Genomic DNA, 24218 nt, shown 5'->3' on the forward strand with positions numbered 1-24218 from the left:
AAACCAATTCAGTAAAGTTTCGAGGTATGAGATCAACACATAAAAATCAGTTGTTTCTGTACACCAGCAAGGGGAAATTTAAAAAGAAAATTAAGAAAATAATTGCATTTATAATAGCATCCAAAAGAGCATAAACTGTGGGGTCAGCGCTGCTACTCTGTGCCTTAGTCTGTTGGGGCCGCTGTAACAAAATACCATAGATCGAGAGGCTTAGAAACGACAGAAACGTACTTCTCAGACTTCTGGAGGCTGGGAATTCTAAGATCAAGGTGCCGGCAGATAAGGTGTCTGGTGAGAACGCACTTCCTGGTTCACAGACAGCCATTGTTTTACTGTGCCCTCACATGGTAGAAGGGGCAAGGAGTTTCTGGAAACTCTTTTATAAGGGCATTAATCCCTTCAGCCCTCATGACCTAATTACTTCCCAAAGGCCTCACCTCCTAATGCCATCACACTAGGGATTAGGTTTCAACATTTGAATTTTGGGGGTTACATTCAATCTATAGCACTATTTGAACTTACGCTTGTTTTGTCCATACCACAGTTTGCTCAGATATAAGGTGGGGATAATACTAGGACCTTCCCTACAGGGTTCTTCTGGGGGTGGTGAGGACTGAAAGAGTTAATATACTATTATTAACATATGCTTAAAACAGTGCTTGGCACACAGTAAGATATATATCAGGGTTACCAAAAAAAAATGTTTACAATTGGAAAAACTGAGCAAAACTTCCAGTTAAATATCCACCAGGAAGAGACTGGCGGCAAATTATCACAAATTGCCTCTTAGGTTGAACTATATGGAATCGCCAACATCTACTCCTTTGGTCTACAAAATAAGCAATTTTATATGTTCCAATCTAAACCCTAGAATGCTCTATAACCATTCAAAATGATTCTATACCATAGATCTATCTTTATCATATGCTTATCATTACTGTTGTGGAAATTTTTAATAATATATTATTGAGTAAAAATAGCAAGTTACATAAAGCATGTAGAGCATGGCCATATTTGGGTGTCATCGTACGGGAGACCACATTTTGTTGGACACATGCTTAGGTGTTGATGTGTTGCTCAGCCCCAGGACAAAGCTGATGGACAGTCTGCAGCTGGACTCTGGTATTTGAGAAGTTGCCCTGTAAATCAGGGTTTATATCAGGTAATACTGGAGACTGACATTGGGGGCCATCGTTTCCATGCGGTGAGTGCTCACAGCGTGCGGGTACGATGCTGAGGAGTCTGCACGTATACCTCATTTCATCCTCACAACCACCCCTGAGGTAGGGATGATTCTTCCCACTTTACAGATAAGGAAAATGAGTCACAGAGAAGGCAGGTAGCCTGTCCAAAGTCACGCAGCAAAGCTAGGAGGTGAATGGAGGCAGCCTTCGGAACCTGCATCCAACACCACTGCACTGGGCCTCCCTTGAGAAAACCACTGATGCTTTTCTGTGTCTGCCATTTAGCTTTGCTTTGATCAGTGACAAGCGGTACCAAAAGAAAGAGCCTCTAATCAGTTCCGTGCACACCAAGGTGAAAGGGATAGCAGAGGTGAAGGCAGAGATATTGGAGAATGGAATGAAGAAGATGGTGTCTGGGGTCTTTGACACCGCGGATTACACCTTCCCTTTGCAGGTGAGCTCTTGTCAGCAACTCCCAAGGACTCCTCCCTGGTCACTGTCACCAGGGCCCCTGCCTCCCTCCTCTGGGACCCAGAGCCTCATGCCAGAAAAACACCAGCCCTATTTTAAAAAGCTCTGTGAAAATCCCAACCGAGAAAACCTAAAAATTGCAAAATTGGGTCAGATCCAGCAGCTCAAAGATGATACTTTGCTTTATCAAGTCCTACGGGGTTTCTCAAAATAGCAGTGTGTCCTGGTGCATTTAAAGCACGATTTGATTCACTCACACTTGATTTATACGCAGCTTTTTAGAAGCAGGGCCATCAAGTCAGCAAGGTCTGCCTAGATCCAGAAGGACAAAGAACTTCCTGCCTAGACAGGACTGGCCCTTCTAAATTGTGCGGAGTTTTATCAACAAAAATGTCCAGAAAAAAACCACTCACTCAGATACATTTTTGCACAAGGGAAAGGAAATAGCTGACAAAGAGAGGAAGGGTGTGGATTGCAGGGAGAGGCTTTGTGACTGCTTCAGTTTGCAAGAAGAGGAAATAAGGGGCTCCTGGGTGGCACAGTTCTTAAGCGTCTGCCTTCGGCTCAGGGTGTGATCCCGGCGTTCTGGGATCGAGTCCCGCATCGGGCTCCTCCGCTGGGAGCCTGCTTCTTCCTCTCCCACTCCCCCTGCTTGTGTTCCCTCTCTCGCTGGCTGTCTCTCTCTGTCAAATAAATAAATAAAATCTTAAAAAAAAAAAAAAAAGAAGAGGAAATAAAAGTAGAATAGTCAAAAAGGAGAGACCAAAGTAGGAATGAGAACACCAAAGAACAGATAGGGAGGCTGGAGGGACAAAAGGGCACTTTTGCAGTCTCTGGGAGCTGGAGTGCTTTGCAAAACCGTAAAACCAAGGCCACTATCTGTTTGTTTCTAATGGGGGGTCAGTAAGAACTCCAGCTATTTCCTGGGTTGTTGGCTGCCTTTTGCCCCTTAATTAAAATCCTGGATAATCTTAACAGCATTCTGATGAAGCCAACACCTCCATCGCCCTACCCCCCTCCCCAGGTTACTTAAGTTTCAATTTAATGGGATTTTATTGTGTCCAAAAAATGACAAGGCTGCTTTTAAGGCTGGAATGGAAAATGAATACCTGATCAGTTTGAATGTCCCTTTGCTCTCCTTCAGCTCAGCAGGGCAGCTCATCTAGCTTTGATATTAAGCCCTCAGCGCAGTCCAAGTTGCTCCCGGACCTGATTTCTAGAGTATAGTTTAGAAAGTGGAAGGTTCACCCCCAGGCACTGAGCAGGCTGGATTATTATGATTAAGTAGTTCTGCTCTCCAAGACCTAGCATTTGCCTCCTCTCCTCTTTCTCTGCAGGGGAACTCCTTCTTCGTGATGACAAACTTTATCAAGACAGAAGGCCAACAGCAGGGGTTATGTCCTGATGTAAGGAGGGGACCTGGAGTGGTCGGGCGGGTGAGAAGAGTTGCTGGAGGGGACACGGGTCAGAGGAAGATGATGGGCAGAGGCCATTTTCACACTACAGTCAGGCTCTGGCTCCCCTAATACCGGCCATTAAACCTGCTCCCTAGAAAACAGAAAGCCAAATGTGCGTAAACTGGTCATCTCATTTTTCTTTTCCTTCTGTCCTCAGGCCTGAGACCTAGCTGACCTCATTTTCTGAGGCCAGGAGAAAGTGCTGGCTGGCACCCCTTCCTTCCCATTTCCTGCTGAGCCTTCGTGCTGCTTGGACCAGGCCCCCTGCTCTCCAGCGGGAGCTTTCCTGAAAGTGGTACCTGGCTGCCATGGCATCTGCTTTTTAGATTCTTATTTTTCTTTTTTATTGACATATAACTCCTGTGCCATAAAGCCCTCCATTTTAAAGTGTAGAAATGAGTGGTTTTTCATATTTTCACAATGTTGAAAATACTACACCACTACACCACTACCTAATTCTAGGACATTTTCATCACCCCCAAAAGAAGTCCTGTACCCATTAGCAGTCACTCCCCATCCCCCTCTCCCCTCAGCCTCTGGCAAGCACTGATCTACTTTCTGTCTCTGTGGATTTGCCTATTCCGGGTATTTCATATCGCTGAGATCATACAATATGTGGCCTTTGGGGGCTGGCTTCTTTCACTCGGCATCACGTTTTGAAGGGTCATCATGTTGTAGCAGGTGTCGGTGCTTCCTTCCTTTTTACGGCCAAATCATATCCACTGTATGAATGCACTACGCTTTATGTGTCCTGATGAATTTTCGGGTTGTTTCTACTTTTCGGCTACTGTGAATGGTGCTGCTGTGAACATTCATGTACAAGTTTTGGTGTGGACAGAGGCATCTGCTTTTCTGTATCTTAAGAGACACACGTTGCTTACTCCCCACTATCCTGTCTTTCTCCCTGCAGTTTCCCACCCGCAGGACGATCTGTTCCTCTGACAGGGGTTGTAAAAAGGGACGGACGGACCCGCAGAGCAAAGGTAAGTTCTGTTTCTTTTCTGGGATCCTGGGGGGTGGGTGGTCTGGTATCTTGGTGACATTCACAATGCCCTAAAGTTCAAATCTTTAGCCTCTGGCTCTCAGCTGCCTTCTTCCACCCTCACCAGGCCGTGGGAGGGCCTGTGTCTGTCCCATGCCTCTGCTCTGTCTGCAGAGGACTGGCTGCTGACTAGCAATGTGATCTAATTCCCCAGTGACCGCAGCTCCTGAAAACCTCCAGAGTTAGCATCTTCAGGGTGCTCATTGGCAGGAAAATCCAATGGCCCACAGTGCCATCTGCGTATGCTGAGCTTTCCCTCTTGAATTTCCCCAAAGGTTGAGCAGTACGAATTATAGCCCCAGGGCGCCTGGGGACGTGCCACTACTAACCTACAGAATTTCTTTATCTCTTGTTTTAACTTAAAGAGGCACATGACAGGGGCGCCCGGGTGTCTCAGTCGGTTAAGCAGCTGCCTTCAGCTAAGGTCATGATCTTGGCGTCCTGGAATCGATCCCCGCATCGGGTTCCCTACCCAGTGGGGAGCCTGCTTCTCCCTCTCCCTCTGCCTGCTGCTCTGCCTACTTGTGCTCTCTCGCTCTCTCTGTCAAATAAATAAAATCTTAAAAAAAAAAAAAGAGGCACATGACAATAATAAAAAAAAAAAGACCACAAAAAAGATAAAACCATCAGTGGTTATAACACACATGCATACACAAAAATAGGCCTATTTAACTTGTCCCTTGGGAATCTGCTAGTGACATTAACACTCCAGGAAGATATGCCATGTTCATTCTGTGGCTTTGCACATCCCTGGTCCATGCTGCACACCGCTTACTCCAGTGCCTACCTAGACGCCCAGTTCTAGTCCACGTATGCCAGGTGAGAACACACCCTGCTCAGCTTCTCGCTCAGCATCTTTTCTTGCAAAGAAACCAAAAAAGGCAACAGCATCCATGGTCTCTCTGTCTTCTCTCCAAATCTTTTTTAAAAAAAGCTTGTTGTCCGATGTGTTTCTTGCTTGAGTTTCCTTATGTAAGTTTGTGGTTCAAATGGGGTCTCGTGGAAACTGAAATTGCTTGGGTTGAAAAGCATAAATAAATAGTCTCTTGCTTGGGTTGAGTTCATGATGCGCCCACGGTTTTCACACCTGTGCTTCTCTGGCCCCTTAACCCCACCCCCACCCCCCACCAGGGATCCAGACCGGAAGGTGTGTAGTATATAAAGAGAGGCTGAAGACCTGTGAAGTCTCTGCCTGGTGTCCCATCGAGGAAGTGGAAGACGCCCCCCGGTGAGCTGCGGGGGAAGGGGGGTAAGATGGGATGGCCCTGACCAGTGAGCAGATGAAAAGTCGTGAAAAGTCCTGGGTCCTACTGACTTGGTGACCCTCCATCCCAGGCACACCAGTGATCTCTGAGAAGGCCATGGTAATTGTTAAAATGTTGCAATAATTCTGTACCGGCTGGCATATAACTACTACCCTGAGCACCCTTGAGTGCCTCTGGGCCCCTGGCTGTCCCAGCACCTTACAGAGCACCTCTGGAGCCCTCCTCGAGCACTACAGCACGTCCCATTCTGACTGGTCGGTGTCCATACTGAGCGATTAAGGATGGAGAGGTAGCAGGAAGGGTGGGAGGAAAGGAAAAAGGAAGAAAGGGGAAGGGGAGAATAAGGAGGAGGAAAGAGGGAGGGAGAGAAGAGAAGTTTTCTTAAATTAAGTGGTCACAGTGACATACAGATTTATTGATCTTCTCTTTAACACACAAGATCAGTCCCAGAAAGCAGAACTGGTTGTTAAATCTCAGAAACCACAGAGATTGGTACATTTCAGCAGAATAGAGAGACCTGGATTCAAATTCTGACTCTAACCCTTCCTTGCTGTGTGACCTTGAGCAACCGGCTTAACCTCCCTGAGCTTCATTTTCCTTATTTGTAAAATGAGGATAATAGTTGCCCCTACCTCATGGGGCTGTTGTGAGAATTAAATGAGATGACACTTGTACCTCAAAAGCAAAGTGAGCCCCATGCCTGGCTTACAGTAAGTGCTGAATAATGCACACACATGCATGCACACGCACACGTGCACATGGACACACATGCATAGACACACACAAATGATCTGCCCCTAGAAGTGTGGTGGTTCTAGACCAGCACTGTCCAATGGAACTTTCTGCAATGATGAAAATGTTCTGTACCTGTACTGTCCAATATGGTAGCCACTAGGTACATGTGGCCACTGGGCACTCTAAAATGTAGCTGCTGCAACTGAGCAACTGAATTTTTAATTTAATTTAAATTCAATTTTAATAGCCACACATGCCTAGAGGATACTCTATGGGAGAAGCTCTAGCTTCTAGACGAATATGACTCAAGACCACACCATCAGCATCTTTGGAGCAAAGAGAAGATTTCCCCAAGCTGACTTTTTAGAAGGTCCAGGCAAAGGCTTCCCATATCAGTGCGGGAAGCACTCGGCAGAGTCAGCCTGTCCGGCCCTCAATCATTAATGGTACCACCCAGGTTTATTTCTAGGTCAGAGAAGTTTCTTTTTCACAGAAAGAATCGCCCAGGGCCTGAGTAAGAAATCAGCTAACACTCAAGTAGTCCCTGGTTCAAGGCAAGAGGCCTCTTGATTGCCTGTGGTTTTCAGTCACCAACTTATTCATCAGATAAATATTGGACATCTCCAATATGCAGATCCTGGGACTGCAATTTTACGTAACCTTGGGCAAGCAACCCCCTGAACTTCAGTTTCCTCGTATGTTATACAAAGGGATTACTAGAATGATTCATTTAATCATTCAGTCAACACATCCAATACCACGTAGGAAGTATTAGATATTTATTTTACATGTAACTATGCACAAGACACTGTGCTAAAAATATAAGCAGACCCAGACAGCGAGCAGGTCCCAAGCCTCTTGCAGCTAATCAGAGGTAAGACATGTGTACAGAGAGCTGTAATTCAAGACAGAAAGTTAAGAGTGTCATAAGAGAGGAATAAAGGGCTTTGATCCTTCAAGTTTCAAGTGCTCTTATTCTTAGAATGTTGCCCAGGAAGCATGGGATTTAGGGTGTTCTAAAGGTAAATGGTCTGGCATGTAGTAGGCATTTGTTGTAAGATTTTTTATGCAAATGTAAGAAATACAACTTAAACTGGCTTCAGGAAAAAAAGACAATGTTATCATTTTTTTAAATTCCTGTAAATGAGGAGTCCAGAAGGCCTAGCTTCAGGAAAGGCTTGATCCAGGCTTCAAATAAAAATGATGTCATTAAGATTCTCTTTTTCTTTCTGTCTCTTCCAACCCCCATCCTCACCCCCACCCTCACCCCCAGTTATTCTTTCTTCTGTTTTGGTTCTCCTCACACTGTGGTCCAGGGAATTCCAGGTTTACATTGTCTTTACTACTGGCAATCCTAAAGAAAATGAGTTCTTTTTCCAGTATTTCCTACAAAAGCCCTAGAATGTTTTCATTGGCCTAAGTCATACAACAATCTATGAACCAACACTATAGCCAAGAGGATTGGATTATTCTGTTTAGCCAGCTCTGGATCACTTGCCCACACTGGGAGCTGGTAAGGATGGGCAGGAGAGGGACTCCTCCCCACCCAACCCTCTGGGCTGAGAGGGGAAGAGACCAGGCTATCCCAAAGGGAGAAAATTGAGGTGCTTCTAACAGAAGGGGAATGGATACTGGGCAGGCAAAAACTATAGTGTTCTCTATAGTTATATCCTAAATAGAGGTAAAGTTGGGCTCTGGCAATTCTGGAATAAAAAGTAGATCATTCCTGGTGCCTCCTTCCAAATACCTCCATCCTTTCCTGGTGCTATTCCCATTATATATATCTGCCCCCCACTCAGACCTGCCAACGATAAGGTACCAGCTGTATCTCTTTATCCACAGCCAATTCTCTCCATCTTTAGCAGACTGTCAACTGCATAAGGACAAAAAACCTTGACTGTCTTGTTCATCACTGTATTCCCAATGCCCAGCCCCATGCCCAGCAGAATAAATATTTGTCTAATGAATGAATTGATGGGTTGTGGGTGGACCTTCCTAAAGTCTAGGATTTGGGCTCCTTTAACTCATGGAGAATTTATGCTACTCAGAGCCTATCGACCTATGATTGATAGAGCCAACTATATGTGTGTGGCCCTGTGTTAAAGGCCGGGGATGTCAAGATTAAAAAAAAAAAAAAAAGTCCAAGCCTATTGGGAAAAATACAAACAGGGGTGTGCTGGAGCTGGCTTATACTGACTCTGAGCCAATTACGCTCATCCTTTCCCAACTCCAAGTCCAGTGATCCCCACTAGTGGCTTGAGATCAGCCATGGTGGGAGTACTTACACCCCAGTAGTCAGTAAATGGTACATATCAGAGCTTTTCTTCCCCACTGGGGGAAAGAAATGTTAAACATTTACCAGCACATCACCACACATACCTAAACATACAATTACATCAGAGTGTGAGAAGAGTTATAGTAAATGCCATGGGGTCTCAGGAAGAGAGAAATTCTTCCTCTTTTTTAGATTTTTAGCAAGGTTTTGCCCACTAGACTATATTTCTCTTCACTCATTGCAATGACCCAAGCCAGAAACCAGAAGCCCGTGGTCCCATTGGCCCCACACTGATCCCCGTTTCGCCTCTCTCAGGCCCGCACTCTTGAACAGTGCTGAAAACTTCACTGTGCTCATCAAGAATAACGTCGACTTCCCTGGCCACAACTATACCACGTAAGTGCCCGGAATGTCTGGCCATTAGCTATCTCCTGCTGTGTAACGGATTACACCAAAATTTAGAAGCTTAACAACCCACGTTTATTATCTCACGCAGTTTCTGTGGGTAAGGAATGTGGGGATGACTTCATTGGGTGGTTCTGATTCAGGGTCTCTCAGGTTGCAGTCAAGCTGTCAATGGGGACTGCAGTCATCTCTGGCTTGACTGGGGCTGAGAATCCTCTACCAAGCTCACTCACTTGGTTGTCAGCAGGAGGTTCAGTTCCTCATCATATGGACCTCCCTGTAGGACTGCTTGGGTGCCCGTGGGAATGGTGTCTGGCTTCCCCCAGAGCAAGTGATCCAAGAGGGACAGAGAGCAAACCAGCAAGAGAGTAAACAAGATGGAAGCCACAGGCTTTTATGACTTAAGCTCGGAAGTGACACATCATCATTTTTGCTACATGCTAGTGTCACAAAGACCAACCCAGCACAGGGTGGGAGGGGACTACCCAAGGGCGTGAATCCCAGGGGCTGAGGATCCCCGGGGCCCCTCATGGAACCCAGCTACCAACTGGCTCACTCCTATGAAAGAGATGGGTCTCTGTTTTCAAACACATGTTTGCTTGCTTGCTTGCTTCTTGTCGTGTGCAGGAGAAACATCTTGCCGGGTGTAAACATCACTTGTACCTTTCACAAGACTCAGAATCCGCAGTGTCCCATTTTCCGACTAGGAGATATCTTCCAAGAAACAGGAGATAATTTTTCAGATGTGGCAATTCAGGTTAGTGGGGTCTCTGGACAGCAAGGGTGTGTGTCGGGGGATGTAAGATGTCAAATGGCCAAGAGGCCAGGCCCCTGGGTCTTGTTATAGGGCTCCCTTTATTGAGCATTCAGTAAATCCCTGCCCAGTGCCAAGGGCTTTCCCTGAATTACCCCATCTAATCCCACGACAACCCTGTGAGTGACATCCCTGGGGCAGTAGTTCCCGTGGTTGCTGTAACGAGCCATCGTGATCTCGGTGGCTTAAAACAACACACATTTCTTTTACACTTCTGGAGGTCAGAAGTCCAAAATCAGTTTCACTGGACCAAAATCAGCAGGGCCATGCACCCTCCAGAGGCTCCACAGGAGAATCCATTCCTTGCCATTTCCACCTTCTGGAGCTAGAAGTTCGTAGCCCCTTCTCCCAGCTTCGAAACCGGCTGCATAGTATCTTGCCTCAGTGGTCACCCTGATTTATTCTGTGCCAAATCTCCGCCTGCCTCCCTCTTATAAAGATAGTGGTCTTTTTCAGAGAAAGCATTTATAAAAGGAAACATGTAGGGCCCCCCCGGATAATCCAAGATAATCTCCCCATCTCAAGATCCTTAATTTCATCGCATCTGCAGTCTCTTTTACCGTATAAGATAACATAGCTGAAGATTCCGAGGGTTGGGACCTGGGAATAGGAATACCTTTGGGAGCCATTATTCAGACCAGCACACCTGGATTAGTCAGGATTCTTCCAGTTGCACCTTATAGACATCCAACTCAACTGATTCAAGCAAAGAATCAATTAAAAAGCAGTTTGGGGGCAAAAAGAAAACCAAACTCAATTGGCTTAAGCGAAAAAAGAACCATGTATTATTAACTCATGTGAAGACACCAGGGCAAATGGACCTTCTAGTACACCCAAGGCATTTTCATACCTCAGGAGTTTTCTTTTCTTTTTAAAGATTTTATGTATTTGTTTATTTTAGAGAGGGAGCACCCCACCTTGGGAATTTTCTTCTGCTTTTCCCCTCTGCCTGGGAACAGTCTAGCCCCAGACATAGCATTAGCTGTCTCCCTCACCTGCATCCTATATTTGCTCAAATATAAGCTCAGTGAAGCTTTCCCTTACCACTACCTTTAAAATGACAATTTCAGGGCACCTGGTGGCTCAGTCAGTTGGGCATACGGCTCTTGATCTCAGCTCAGGTCTTGATCTCAGGGTTGTGCATTCAGGCCCCACATTGGGCTCCACACTGGGCGTGGAGTCTACTTAAAAAAATAAATAAAAATAAAAGTATTATGCTAAGTAAAAGAAGTCAATCATGAAAGATCACATATTATATGATTTCACTCATGAAAATTCAGAATAAGGAACTCTATAGAGACAGAAAGTAAATTAGTGGTTGCTTAGGGCTGAGAGGAGGGGTGGGAGGGGGTGTTGACTAAAAGTTTAGGGGTTTCTTTTGGAGGCAATAAAACCTATAAAATTTATTATGGTGACAGTCACACATATACATGAATATACTAAAAACTGTTGAATTATACATTTTTATACACTTGCACAAATTGTATGGGAACTATATCTTAATAAAGCTATTAAAAAAAAAGAAATGAAAATGCCAATTGTGTTTAGGGGAAAGAGTAGACAGTGTGAAATAAGAGCTTTCTCCAGGGGAGTGTTGGGAGGTAAAGCAGAAAAGATATGTGATGGGGTTTCCTGAATTCCAATGTAACAAGCTTCAATTTAATCTTTAATGGGGGGGGCCACCATTCAAGGTGTTAGATTATGGAAGAGATTTACTGAAAGCTGTATTTTAGGAAAATCAATCTAAGGTTGTGTCCAGATGGGAGGAGGAGCAGGGAGATGCTTTTGCAGCCTCTTGTGTGTGTTAGATGGGGCTGTGCTCGTGGCTCTGAAACTTCAATCTGTTGTGTCTCTCTAAAAAGAAAACTTTCCCTCAGTGATCATCCCTGTGCAGGGAGAGGTCTGGCGGCTGCATCCCAAGTGCAGCAGGACTTAGAGGCTGTATCTCCTTGTCTTCCCCAGGGAGGGATCATGGGCATTGAGATCTACTGGGACTGCAACTTGGACGGCTGGTTCCATCACTGCCGTCCAAAATACAGTTTCCGTCGCCTTGACGACAAGACCACCAATGAGTCCTTGTACCCTGGCTACAACTTCAGGTAACAGCGCCCGGAAACATCCAGGCCCCGCTGAATTGCATCCCCAGCAATCAGTGAGAAATAATTTTGGTTCCCAAGGCAACAAGATGAATGCAGAAGGCTTCCTCTAAGAACTGGGGGTGACAGGATTTCTGTATGAATCTTTTTTTCTTTTTAATTATTAAAGTGATACACACTCTTTGTAAAACGGAAACAAGACTGGGGAAACAGAGAAGAGTGTAGACAGGAGGATATAAATCACCCATAATTCCTCAACACTGAGATAATCAAAGATAACTGGTGAATTTTCCTTCCTTTAACTGATTGTTTCATGAGGCTTCCATGAGAGCAGATCATATTTATAACCGGGTTTTCTGTTTGTGTGTTTGTTTTGCCATTCCCTGAGTCACTCAGAATTCCTTGCGACCATCACATTAACAACCCCATGGTGTGAGCATAATGATAACAAGAGGCACAACTTAGGGCGGGCCTTTTATATACCAGGCCCTCGACGTCATCATTTCTCCACCTTACGTCAATCCTGGAAGGTGGATATTGTGTTCCCAGGTAGAGCTGAGAAAGGCGAAATGATTTGCCCAGGACCCACAGCTAACAGTAGCCCCATAACCTTAACTAACCTAGGTCACTCTGACCCCCAAACCCACACGCTTTTCCTCCCATCACATGGTTTTCTTGCCTGTTCCTCTATTACTGGACATTTGGGGAACCTCCAGTTTTTCCATCATAAATAATTCTACACTACACATTTTTGTACATAAATCTTTGAACTCCGGATTGTCTCCTTAGGATAAATTTCTAGAAGTAGAATTATTGGATCAAAGGTGATTAACATTTTCTCATATGCTTTCAGGTTTTTAATCTTTTTCCTATGCCTATATTTTTCATTTCTCAGATTTATATTCAGTTCTTTCTCAAAGCCATCTATTAGTGTTTCAGTGAGGTCCATTCTGACCTTATGGATCCTATTCCTTCTGTTCTACTGTATAACCCCTCTCACACTGACCTATTATCTGTAGTAACTTGGGTGAGATTTCCTCTTCCGAGGCTTTGAAGCAATTGCTGGTGACTTCCAGCAGGAAAGGTCTTGTGCGAAGTTCTGTGTGTGCCATGGGACACAGAGGCATTCTTCTGGGGTGATTATGTAATTTTCTAGTCTGCAGGACTATGTGGCATCTATCAATTATCAACCAGTTTTTGGCTTAATTTCTGGGTGCTGGATGTCTTCACTCTGCTAGAAGTATCCTATCCCTGCTGCCTCCCTGGGTAGGGCTCCTGCAGCCTCAGCTCCCTTCCCAAGAAGTATAAGACTCGAGCTCCTCAGCTACAGATCTGGTTGGGGTACTGCTACGGGACACACTCCAGACCCCAGACAGGGCTCCAGTTCCCACTCCCCACTCATCTCTAGCACCTAAAACACAACTTTCCTTGTTTTGAGCTCAGTAATACATTGATAGGACTTTTAAAAATATATTTTATCTTGCTTTTTTTTTTTGCTGGATCATATGGTAGTTTTATTATTTTTTGAAGAACATGCATACTGTTTTTCATAGTGGTTGTACTAATTTGCACTCCCACCAGCAGTGCACTAGAGTTATTTTTTTCCCATATACTTGCCAACACTTATCTCTTGTAATTTTTTTTTATTTTTTTATTTTTTTAATTTACCACGTTGAACTTTTTAAAAAAAATTATATTCTAATATGAGTGGGTTTAATAGTAAAAATATATGAGTCAGTTAAAGGTTTAAAAATTTTATGAATAAATCAATCAAGAGGTATTTAATACATTTTAGTACTTCCTAAATAAAAGCCCTCATAAAATAGAAGACAATTTTTTTAACACAATCGAGGATATCAATCTTTTGTGTGTGTGTGTGTTTCCTCCTTTTTTTTATCTTTTTTTTTATTTTTTGATGTAAAGTTCGATGATTCATTAGTTGCGTATAACACCCAGTGCACCATGCAATACGTGCCCTCCTTACTATCCATCACCAGCCTATCCCATTCCCCCACCCGCCTCCCCTCTGAAGCCCTCAGTTTGTTTCTCAGAGTCCATAGTCTCTCATGCTTCATCTTTGTGTGCGGTGGGAGGTGGTGGGCGTATTGTACTGGTGCTCAGGCTGCCACCTTGATTGGAAGTCCTTTTGGTAAGAACATCTTCAAGACTCCTGATACCACCTGCTGCCCCACCTGCAGTCTTGTCTGACTTCTAACGTTCTTTGTAGCACACCTTGTATGCTTCTTACTTCTGGACTTCAATCCTGTAGGAGCTGACTAGATTCCTGGTTCATTTTCACCACTGAAACTGGCTGGTGCTGGTTTGGTGCTGACCTGCTCTTGTTTTGACCCTCTGCGGAGTTGACGCCTCTGCTCCTGACATTTCCCCAGTAGTGATCCTGTGCCATCCTAACTTCGATTCCGTGTTACCTCCTATGTCTGGGTCCTTTCTTCAGCCTGTTGCTACAACTCTGCCCCAGCACCAACTTGGCCCTTAAGTTTGAGCTCCCATGACCTCTCGTTGCTTGCGGATACAAGGCAGGTTTCGGCAATGTAATTACGGCTGATCCTTTTGTGCCATTTGGTTCCAGACACAATGTAGGCTTGTGCTGTTCCCTTTTCAAAAAGAGTTGCCAACTACATCCCTGGAATAAAGGCTATAAAATCATTTTGCCTATGAAGCCGGTAGGAAATTGGTATTGGCACTCCTTATTTATTCATTCATCAAATATATAGCGAAGAAAAAAATATTGTTGTCCGAATTGGTATGTACTGGTAAACAAAATAAAGTTACTACTTAGCTTATATTCTCGTAGGACATGAATATAAGTCATTATAACATATAAAACAAAAATATAAGTAAATTAAGAACAACAACAAGGAAACATCATTAGTCACTAGGGAAATGCAAATTTAAACCACAAGGAGAAACACCTACATGTACCCCCGCCCCCAAGAATAGGTAAAATTTTTTAAAAGGCTGGCAGTTCCAAATGCTGACAAGGAGGAGAAGCAACTGGAACTTCTTTATTTCCCTGGTGGGAGTGTAAGATGGTACAACCACATTAGAGAACTGTTGGGCAGTTTCTTATGAAGTTAAACATACATCTATCCTCTAATCCAGAAACCCCACTCTTAGGTAAAGAAAGGAAACATAGGTCCACACAAAGATTTGTACATGAATGTTCACGACAGCCTTCGTCATCATTACCAAAGCCCAGAAACAACCCAAATGTCCAACAGGTGATCGGAGAAATAAATTGTGGTATATTTATACAATAAAGTACTAGTTAGTATAAATGAAGAAGGAACAAACTGCCTGCACGTGCAACAACATAGAGGAGTCCCACCAACATTATGATGAGTGAAAGGAGCTAGACTGAAACGAGCCATAGTGTATGATGCCATTTATATGAAGAATAGGCAAAACAACTTTTCTATGATGATAAAAGACAACAGTGGGTGCTGCTCTGGAGAGTGGGGGATAGGGGAGGCAAAACGGGAATTGACTGGAAAGGAGCACAGAAGAGTTTTCTGAAGCAATGGAATGTTCTAGATCTTGATAGGGGTATAGGTTATACACTGTATTCATTTGTCAAAACTCATTGAACTCAACTCCTAGGAATTGTGTGCCTTATTATATGTAAACTATACCTCAGTAGAGCAAACAACTCCAATAAGACCACTTCAGATGATGATAAAGCTGGGAAGAAAATCAAACAAGATACTGTATTGCAGGGCTGGAGTGGAGCGGGCGGTGGGGGTGGGGGAAGTGACCAGAGAAGGCCTCTCCAAGCACAGGGTAGGACCCCTGCAGATATCACTTGTTTTCCTGAGGCTTGTCCTTTCCTAGTTAGGAAGAGCGACTGCACAGACAGGAGCCCATGTTAGGGGACTCGCCTTGCAAAACTTTGTAGCTTCTCTGAATACCTTTAATATTAACAGTGTAGACCAGTGGTTCTCAAAGTGCAACGCCCAGCATCAGGATCATGTGTTGGGAACATGTCAGAAATGCAAATTTGCAGGCTCTGCTCTGGACCTACTGAATCAGACACCGTGGGGATAGTCTTCACAAGCCCTCCAGGTGAGAGCCTCTCAGGTGTGAGAACCACTGATCTAGAACCTCCATACTCAAAGTGTAGTCCTGGTACCAGCAGCATGGCCTCACCTGGGAGCTTGTTATAATGCAGAATCTCAGACCCCACTCTTGATTAACTTAATCTAAATCTGCATAACAAGATTCCCAGAAGATTCATGTGCACATTGAAGTTTGAGAAGCACTAGTCTAGACTAGATCACCTAGTACCCCAAACATACTTTCTTCATAGAGGTTTCACCTGACTACATTTTGTCTCTACAACCAGATTGCCAATTTCCTGGGGGAGTGAATAAAACAAGGCATCTACTTAATCTGTACATGGAAGTGTAGGCAAAAGTGCACATGTGCGTGCACACACACATTCACTGCTTCCTAACACTTCTGCTCGCATTCCTACTGACTTCTGGAGGGGTCTGCTTAAGCAAATGGGTCTCTTTACATTTTACCTAAGGCAGCATCATAAACTGGCAGGCAGCCTTCAACTATGTCTTTATTTTTGTTTACTTGTTTTTTTGCCTATACAACGTTTTGAAAGTTGAGACATTCTACATAAAAATCTGGACTTCCTACTTTTCTTGAAAAATTTAACTATTTGGGAAAAAAAAACAACTAAACCATTTGACAGCTCTGGGTTCATATCTCACACAGCAGCACTCCACTGGAGGTGAGTGTCAGTGGTTCCCTTTAGAAAGGGCATGTGGGGTTTTTTTGTTGTTTATTACAGTCCCCACCACTCCCTATTGCCTAATACCTGGCCTGCATCACTCATTTCTGTCACCTGCCTAGCCCCTGTAGGCATTTGAGTTTGAGACCCTTGACTAAAGACCAGCTGAGATCAAGACACAAGATGCTTTTCACCTCTTCTGGGTCAGTGGAGTTTCTTCCAAGGCCCTGAAAGTAGCTCCTAGTTTAGGTAATGCTTTGATATCCCCTGCTGCTCTACTGAACAGGCTTACAGCCGTTGGCAAGAAGAGACAATTGGATCTGTCGTCCCCTGACTTTGTTGTTGTTGTTGTTGTTGTTGTTTAAGCAGTCTGCAAAAGCATGCAGGGCAATGCTCCAAACAGATGTTAGCAAATGTCCTTTGAGTTGCTGAGGTAAGCCTAAGAACATCAGCTCCCGGAGAGATCTGAGCTTTCTGAAGAATCAAGGCGGTTATGATGTTAATGTTCTCTTAGAACAACAAGTTAGAGCATTTGTTGTCTGGAAGAGTGAGCACCAGAAGAAATCTCTGGCCAGAAATAAATTGTCAAGTTCTGATGGATAACTGGACAGGTTATTTTCAAACAGCCACAACAAAAAGAGAAGGGAATTAGGGATTATATGAGTTTTATGAAAAAAACAGAACTTCCTGAAACATAGGAAGTTGAAGAAGTTGATCACATTACGGAATTTTGTCCTTTACCAAAGATCCACGGCAAACGGTCCTTATTTGGTAAACATGTGATTCAGTTTATTTACAGCATGTATAAAGCAGGGCAGGCCCACGCGGCATGCCTGATGCACTTCTCTGGTTCAGAGTGGGCCTATGCCTGTGTGAGTTTCCTCTGCCCTCTGTAACAAAGGACCGCAAACTTGGTGGCTTAAAACAACAGGACTGTGTTCTCTCACAGTTCTCGAGGCCAGAAGTCTAAAATCAAGGCATCAGCAGGGACACACTATCTGAAGTCTCTAGGGGAGGATCCTTCCTTGCCTCTCCCGGCTTCCCGGGGCTCCCCGTGCTCCTTGACTTGAGGCTGCATCACTCCAATATCTGCCTCCATCTTTATGTGGGCTTCTCCTCCATGTTTCTGATTCAACTCTCTTCTCCTTTCTCTTATAAAGACACCAGTTATTGGATCCACCCTAAATCCAGGATGATCCCATCTTGAGATCCTTCATCATTTCTGCAAAGACCCTATTTCAAATAAGGTCACATTCACAGGTACAGGGGTTGGGCACTTGGACCTACTTATTGGGGGTCCATTATTCAAACAAGTACAGCATGCAAAAAACATTCTGCTCAGGGCCTAGTGTTTCTCAGAGTATAGACCACTGGCCATGTGCACCAGATCCACCTGGCACCTTTCCAGAAACATCTCAGACTTTCTGAAACCACCCTCTTGGGGGGTGAGGCCTAGGAATCTATCTCTCAACACACAAGTGATTCTTATCCTTAGTTCAAGAACCACTGTCCCAAGACCCTTTGCTTTGTGTATTAAAAAATAAATCACTCACTAGAGCAGCAGAACAAAGAACTGTCACGGAATGAGAACAATCAGAGGCAAAGTAATCGAAACCCTCTGGCCAGAAACAGGTGTTGGAGCACCTAAGAATATCTAACTGATCTCAACATCATATTTTGAGAGTTAAAAAAAAATAGGAGCTTCAAATGCTCCATACTGTATTCTGGCAGAGCATCTGTCTTCTGTTTTCTTCTCTCTCCACACCTGTAAATAGATTGTGAATTAGTCAGAAAGAAAATATCTTACCTAAAAACAACCTCCAAAAGGTGGTCAGGGGGAGGGACAGATTTAAAAGTTTTGCGAGGTATGTGGTTTAAGACTTCTTAATTATCCATGAAAATAAAACATTCCACTTTTCCTGACTGTAACACTGGTGAGAGCTGCGTGTTTGGGGTGACTGTGATTTGTGCCCGAGTCTTAATTTATAAAGGTGGCTGAGTAACGACACGGAGAGGTCACTGCTGCTGAAAGAACTTTCTTACTTACATTTCCCAAGAGGAGGGGCACACCACACCACACAGGGCCACAGGGAGAGCACAGGGTTTGGTCAGGAGGTGGAAGGATCAAGGAGAAAGCATGGCCCAGAACCTTCACTGTGTTTTCCACGGGACAGGGAAGGCAGGGCAGGGCAACAGCCTAGGATTGGCCTCTTGGGTAATATGGGCAGGCTCTGGGCTACAGGTACAGTCTCTCACTGTGGGCACCTGGCCCTGGGCAACTTGGCCCTGGGTGACCTGGCGCAGGGGAAATACTGGCTCGGTGTGTGAGGACTAGAGAGAGGAGGTGGTTGGGGATATGGATTCAGGATTGGTCAGAGGGTCTGTAACATGATTTTCAGGCACTCGCAAAAGCTGGATCACAGGGAAGATGTAAACGATTGTGCCTGTTAGTTTGGCCCTGGGATAACAGATGCAAATAGACAAATACAGAATCCAAGAAAATGCAATTAGAACAGATTGCTGAGAGGCACGTAGCCCCAGTCCAGCAATTAGTATCTAGGATCCCCACCCCACTTTGTTCTAGAAGCCAAACTCCCTTAAGAAATAATCAGATTTGCTTGAAACTGTTTTTCTTTTTTTAATTTGTCTGGTTGTTGTTAATACTGTATTGGTTAAAAATTGTTCATTTTAATTTTAAATGGAAAGCAGATTTTGTATCACTCTGTAATGGTGGAAGAAAAGGAGGCAACGTGGGAAGTGGTGCTTCGGTTCCAAGAGAGTAATTTGTGGGTTTGGATTACGTTCTCCCCTCTGCCAACCGCAGCAGAGCTAGAAGATGAACAAGGAAGACTAACTCGGCTCCTGTTTTGGGTTTTCCTTTCATGAAACGCCAGCATGTTCAGACAGATCTTTATAAACATGGACCCCTCTCCTCCTACAGATACGCCAAGTACTACAAGGAAAACAACGTTGAAAAACGGACTCTGATAAAAGTCTTTGGAATCCGTTTTGACATTCTGGTTTTTGGCACCGTAAGTCTCTGCTCCCAACCACTGGCACCTCCATTCCTGTGACTGTGTCCTAATTATTCCTGTAATGCCTCAAGGGGTGAATGTTTCGGTCCTAGTCATTAGCTGGCATTGTGCATCTCGCATGTGGGATAAGAGGGGGAAGAAATGTCCTTGGGGTCCTGTCCATGATGAAGTCATCTGATGAGTACAAGAGTGGGATTGGGAGAAAAACTGAATATTCAACTTTAAAAATACTCTGATGCTTAAAAAGAGAGAGGGAAAGAAAGAAATCTGTTTGCAAAATACTTTATAAGTAACAGAATCCAACTCAAATTGGCTTAGGGGAAAAAAAATTTTTTTTTTTAATCTCACATAGGTGAAAAATCCAGGGGCAGTTTTCAAGCTTCAGGCATGGCTGGCTCCAGATGTTCAAACAACATCCTTAGGAATCTGCCTCCCACCATTTCTTACATCTGTTCTCCTCTGTTTTGGCATTATCCTCAGTTGGCCATGTCTACATAGTGGTTTCAGGCAGCTCCTTATATCTTACCGACCCAGCAATCTCAATTAAAAAGAGAACATCTCTTTGCTAAAAGATTTGGCAAAGGATTCAGGCAAATGCCATTGGCTCTGACTGGCCCAATATAGGCCACATGCCCTGTGCTGAACTAACCATTATGTTTAGGTCACACCATACTCTCAATGGCCGGTCTTGGACCTCCCCTGAACCAGCCTCTTCCCCTCAAACTACATGGACCAAGTATGGACAGAGATGGTTCTCCAAAGGAAAACTGGGGTGTTGTCTCCACAAGGAGGGAGGGGATGCTGGGCATGCAAAAATCCATAGATGCGCACAACGTCTTACCAAAACTGTATTATTTATGTTATATGTTATGTCACATGGTGGTAAGCAACACAACAGTCAATGAGATAGAAGCTGAGAGGATGGAAAGATCATTGAGAAGAAAAACCACAAGGACACTTAAGGGAAGAGTGTGCAGACATTCCTTCCCTCTGCTTCCAAGGTAATCTCAAACCACTTTTAGGGAAAACTTGTCTGAAACCTTGTATGGAAAAACAACAAACTCAGTGTGTGAGTTCCAGTGCTTCTTTGTTTCGAGCGCACCCCAGAAGGCAGAAACAGGATGAATGGGAATCCTATTTTCAGTCTGCAGTCTCTGTTGCCGTGAACACCTTGGATGCATCTATCGAAATCACGGCCATAGACTCCCTCCTCTGCTGGAGCTGACAATTACATGGTAGAGTCAAAGAGCATTGCTCTGAATGTCAACCAAGTCACCTTCCCATTTGTTTTCAGGGAGGAAAATTTAACGTTATCCAGTTGGCCGTGTACATTGGCTCAGTCGTCTCCTACTTTGGTTTGGTAAGGGATTCTCTTTCCCGCACTTTAGGAAAGCGATTTGGCAAACAGAAATCTCACTAACACGGCACTGATCTGGGTTTTTCCCAGGCCACTGTGTTCATCGACATTCTCATCACCACTTACTCAAGTAAATGTTGTCGATCCCGCATTTATCCCAGTTTCAAGTGCTGTGAATACTGCACGGTCAACGAATACTACTACAGGAAGAAGGGTGAGCCCATTGTGGAGCCAAAGCCGGTAAGGCTCACTGCATCAGCAGGTGCCAAAATACCCAGGCAGTCATCAGATCACTGAGAAACATGCAAAAATAAGGCCCAAATCACCCACGGTGGATAAGTCTCTGGACTCTACCCTGATCCACCATCTGTCAAATGAATCCTTTGGTCTTAGGGAAGAATAGAAACAAAAATGAAGAGGCAAGATAGAGGGAGAATAAATGTTTATGTTCTAGGACTTGTCAATTTTGTCAGATTTATTAAATTGGTACAGCCAAAAAAAAACAGTATAGTGGCTTTGGAGAACAATTTGGCAGTATCTAATAACATTTAGGTGGGACATACTTTATAGCCTGGCATTCCCACTTCTCCATAACTACCCTCAAGAAAGAACAATCACCCAAACATCCAACAGGTAGATGGTGAAACTATGACCAGTCCATAGCAAGGAGCGCCAGGCACCGGTTTAAAACAATACATAATAATAGTAAGAACAAACATTTATATAGTACTTCCAAGTGCTTTATATATATTAATTCATTGAATCTTCACAACAACCCTATAAACAGGTGCTACTGTCATCTTTCTAAAGATGAGGAAATTGAAGCGCAGGAGGGTTAAATAATTTGCCCAAAGTCATACAGCTAGTAGGTTGGGGAGCTGGAATTCCAACTCAGGCAGGCTGGTTTCAGAATTCATCTTCATAACCACTATGTTACAGGTACTGGCATGAGCAAATATCCAAAACGTGTTGTTGAAAGGAAAAAAACAAACTATAGAACAATATATATGGTATGATATATAGGTTAAAAGACAACTACACATAAGAACTCATCCCATGTATTTTGTACATGTATATTACATGTATACCTATATATACAAATACACACATATATTCTATATATTTTATATATGTTCTATATAGTTCCTACAATTATTATACACATGGATGAATGTGTGTAGGGAGGCTAATACATGTATACAAAAAGGTACTGGACACACATAAAAGTGACAACAGTGATTCCTTCTGCAAAGGAGCCTAAGATGGGGGACTAGTCAAATGGAATTTGAGCTCATCTGTATTGTTTTGATTTGTTTAATTTGGTTTCTTCTAAGCAGGTCCCCTACACTTGATTCCATGATTTCCCCTAATCAAGGAGAAATCTCCAGTACTTAGAAAAACAAAGAGGGTTTCTTTGTCTTTCCCTCATAAGAACGTTACTGTCCTTTCCCAGCAGCTGAATGCATGATTCACTGGCCATTGTACATGTATTATACAATTTGAAATGAAAGTTCGTTTTTGCAACTAAAAATAATTACCATTTCATGGCCCCAGACAGGATGAAAGCCAACAAAAATATAAATAATTAAGTTGCAACAGTAACATTTTCAGGAGATATTCAATCTAGAGTAACTGAAACTGAGGGAACACAACAAAGGACTTCTACATAGCATGTGGGAGACCTAAAATCATCAGGCAGTAAGCTATGGAGACTCTGAGTCCACATCTTAAGGTGCATAGGGTTCCACCACTGCTGATTTACCTTTGGACTCAGAAATTATTCATTCTTGGCTAGCAAGAGTTTTTGGTCAGCTTCTAACAGTTTGTCATTTGGTAAATAGGAATAACACTTGCCTTTAGATATGTTCAGGTATGTGATTGTTGATAATTCTGTACAAAAATGGATAAAATTTTTAACCCTCTTTTCCTAGACATTAAAATACGTGTCCTTTGTGGATGAAACCCACATTAGGATGGTGGACCAGCAGCTACTTGGGAAAAGTCTGCAAAATGTCAAAGGTGAAAAAGTCCAAGTAAGTTAAAAGATTTAGTCTTTTTTTTTTTTAAGAAATGTTACTATCAAATAAAAATACAGCAGGGCGCCTGGGTGGCTCAGTTGGTTAAGCATCTGCCTTCGGCTCAGGTTATGATCCCAGGGTCCTGGGATGGAGTCCCACGTCAGGCTCCCTGCTCAGCGTGGAGTCTGCTTCTCCCTCTCTTTCTGCTCCCCAGCCCACTCGTGCACTCTCTTTGTCTCTCTCAAATGGATAAATAAAATCTTTAAAATAAATAAATAAATAAAATACAGCTATAAATTTGTGTAAATCACAACTGAATTTTAACAAAGTACATGTAATCTAGAATATTATTAGCTGAAGCCCTTTTCACCCCTCCACCCAATCACTACCTCCCCTTAAACGTCATCATTATTCTGTACCCAAAGGTTAGTTTTAACTCTTCCAGGATTTTATAAAATTGGAATCCTGTATGTACTCAGTATATACTCTGTGGAGTGTCTGACTTCTTTCACTCAATATTGTTTTTGCGAGTCATCCATGACACTGCATATAGCAAGAGTTCATTCTCATTGTTGTATAATTTCCATTTTATGAACATCCACTTTATTTATCCCTTCTATTGTTGATGGACATTTGGGTAGTGTCCAGTTTGGAGCTCATGCAGAAATGCTGCCATGGTAAACATATGGTGCCTACAAGTGGACCTGCTGGGTCAGAAGCTGGCATAGGATACTATCAAACCATTCCCTAAAGGGGGTGTTTTAATTCCTGCTCTCCTCAGCGGCCCTGATTGCCGGACACCTTCACTAACTGTATAATTTCTACAGCTGCCATAATAAATCACCACAAACTAAGTAGCCGAAACAACAGCAATTCATTCTCTCACTATTCTGGAGGCTGGCAGTCTGAAATCAAGGTTGTTGGTAGGGCTTCTGAAGGCCCTAAAGGAGGATCCTTCTTTGCCTCTTCCAGCTCCTGTTCATTACACCTGCTAGGACCTCCGGTACACTGCTGACTAGAAGTGGTAATAGCTAACATCTTTTTGTCTCATTCCCTATCTCAGGAAAAAAGCTTTTCGTATTTCACTATAGTATTTGCTGTAGGATTTTAAAGAATGCTTTACGAGATTAAGAACAGTCCCCTCTGTTCCTAGTTTGCTAAGAATCTTTACCATAAATTAATACTGAATTTTAAAATAATGTTTTTATCTGCTTTTTAAAAAATGATCAATGAGTTTTCTTTTTTCTGTTGTGTGGTGAATTACAGAAATTTATTTTCAAATATTAAGCCAAACTTGCATTC

General features: G+C 43.5%; 2 protein-coding genes across 4 annotated transcripts in view; one reads left to right on the plus strand and one right to left on the minus strand.

Moving 5' to 3' along the window:
- The window catches only part of IFT81 (intraflagellar transport 81), a 180441-nt gene that overhangs the window by 129177 nt on the left and 27046 nt on the right, over positions 1 to 24218 (minus strand). The window lies entirely within an intron of this gene.
- P2RX7 (purinergic receptor P2X 7) overlaps positions 1 to 24218 on the plus strand; it is a 37757-nt gene that overhangs the window by 9181 nt on the left and 4358 nt on the right. The window contains exons 2-12 of the mRNA XM_008688864.2: positions 1470 to 1638; positions 2993 to 3061; positions 4023 to 4095; positions 5286 to 5382; positions 8745 to 8825; positions 9462 to 9591; positions 11611 to 11747; positions 19448 to 19538; positions 20836 to 20901; positions 20989 to 21138; positions 22830 to 22931. Of these exons, the coding sequence (XP_008687086.2) occupies positions 1470 to 1638; positions 2993 to 3061; positions 4023 to 4095; positions 5286 to 5382; positions 8745 to 8825; positions 9462 to 9591; positions 11611 to 11747; positions 19448 to 19538; positions 20836 to 20901; positions 20989 to 21138; positions 22830 to 22931 (1165 nt within the window). The remainder of the gene's footprint in view (positions 1 to 1469; positions 1639 to 2992; positions 3062 to 4022; positions 4096 to 5285; positions 5383 to 8744; positions 8826 to 9461; positions 9592 to 11610; positions 11748 to 19447; positions 19539 to 20835; positions 20902 to 20988; positions 21139 to 22829; positions 22932 to 24218) is intronic.

This window comes from Ursus maritimus, unplaced genomic scaffold (genome assembly GCF_017311325.1).
Source record: "Ursus maritimus isolate PB19 unplaced genomic scaffold, ASM1731132v1 scaffold_33, whole genome shotgun sequence".
NCBI classification, from domain to species: domain Eukaryota; kingdom Metazoa; phylum Chordata; class Mammalia; order Carnivora; family Ursidae; genus Ursus; species Ursus maritimus.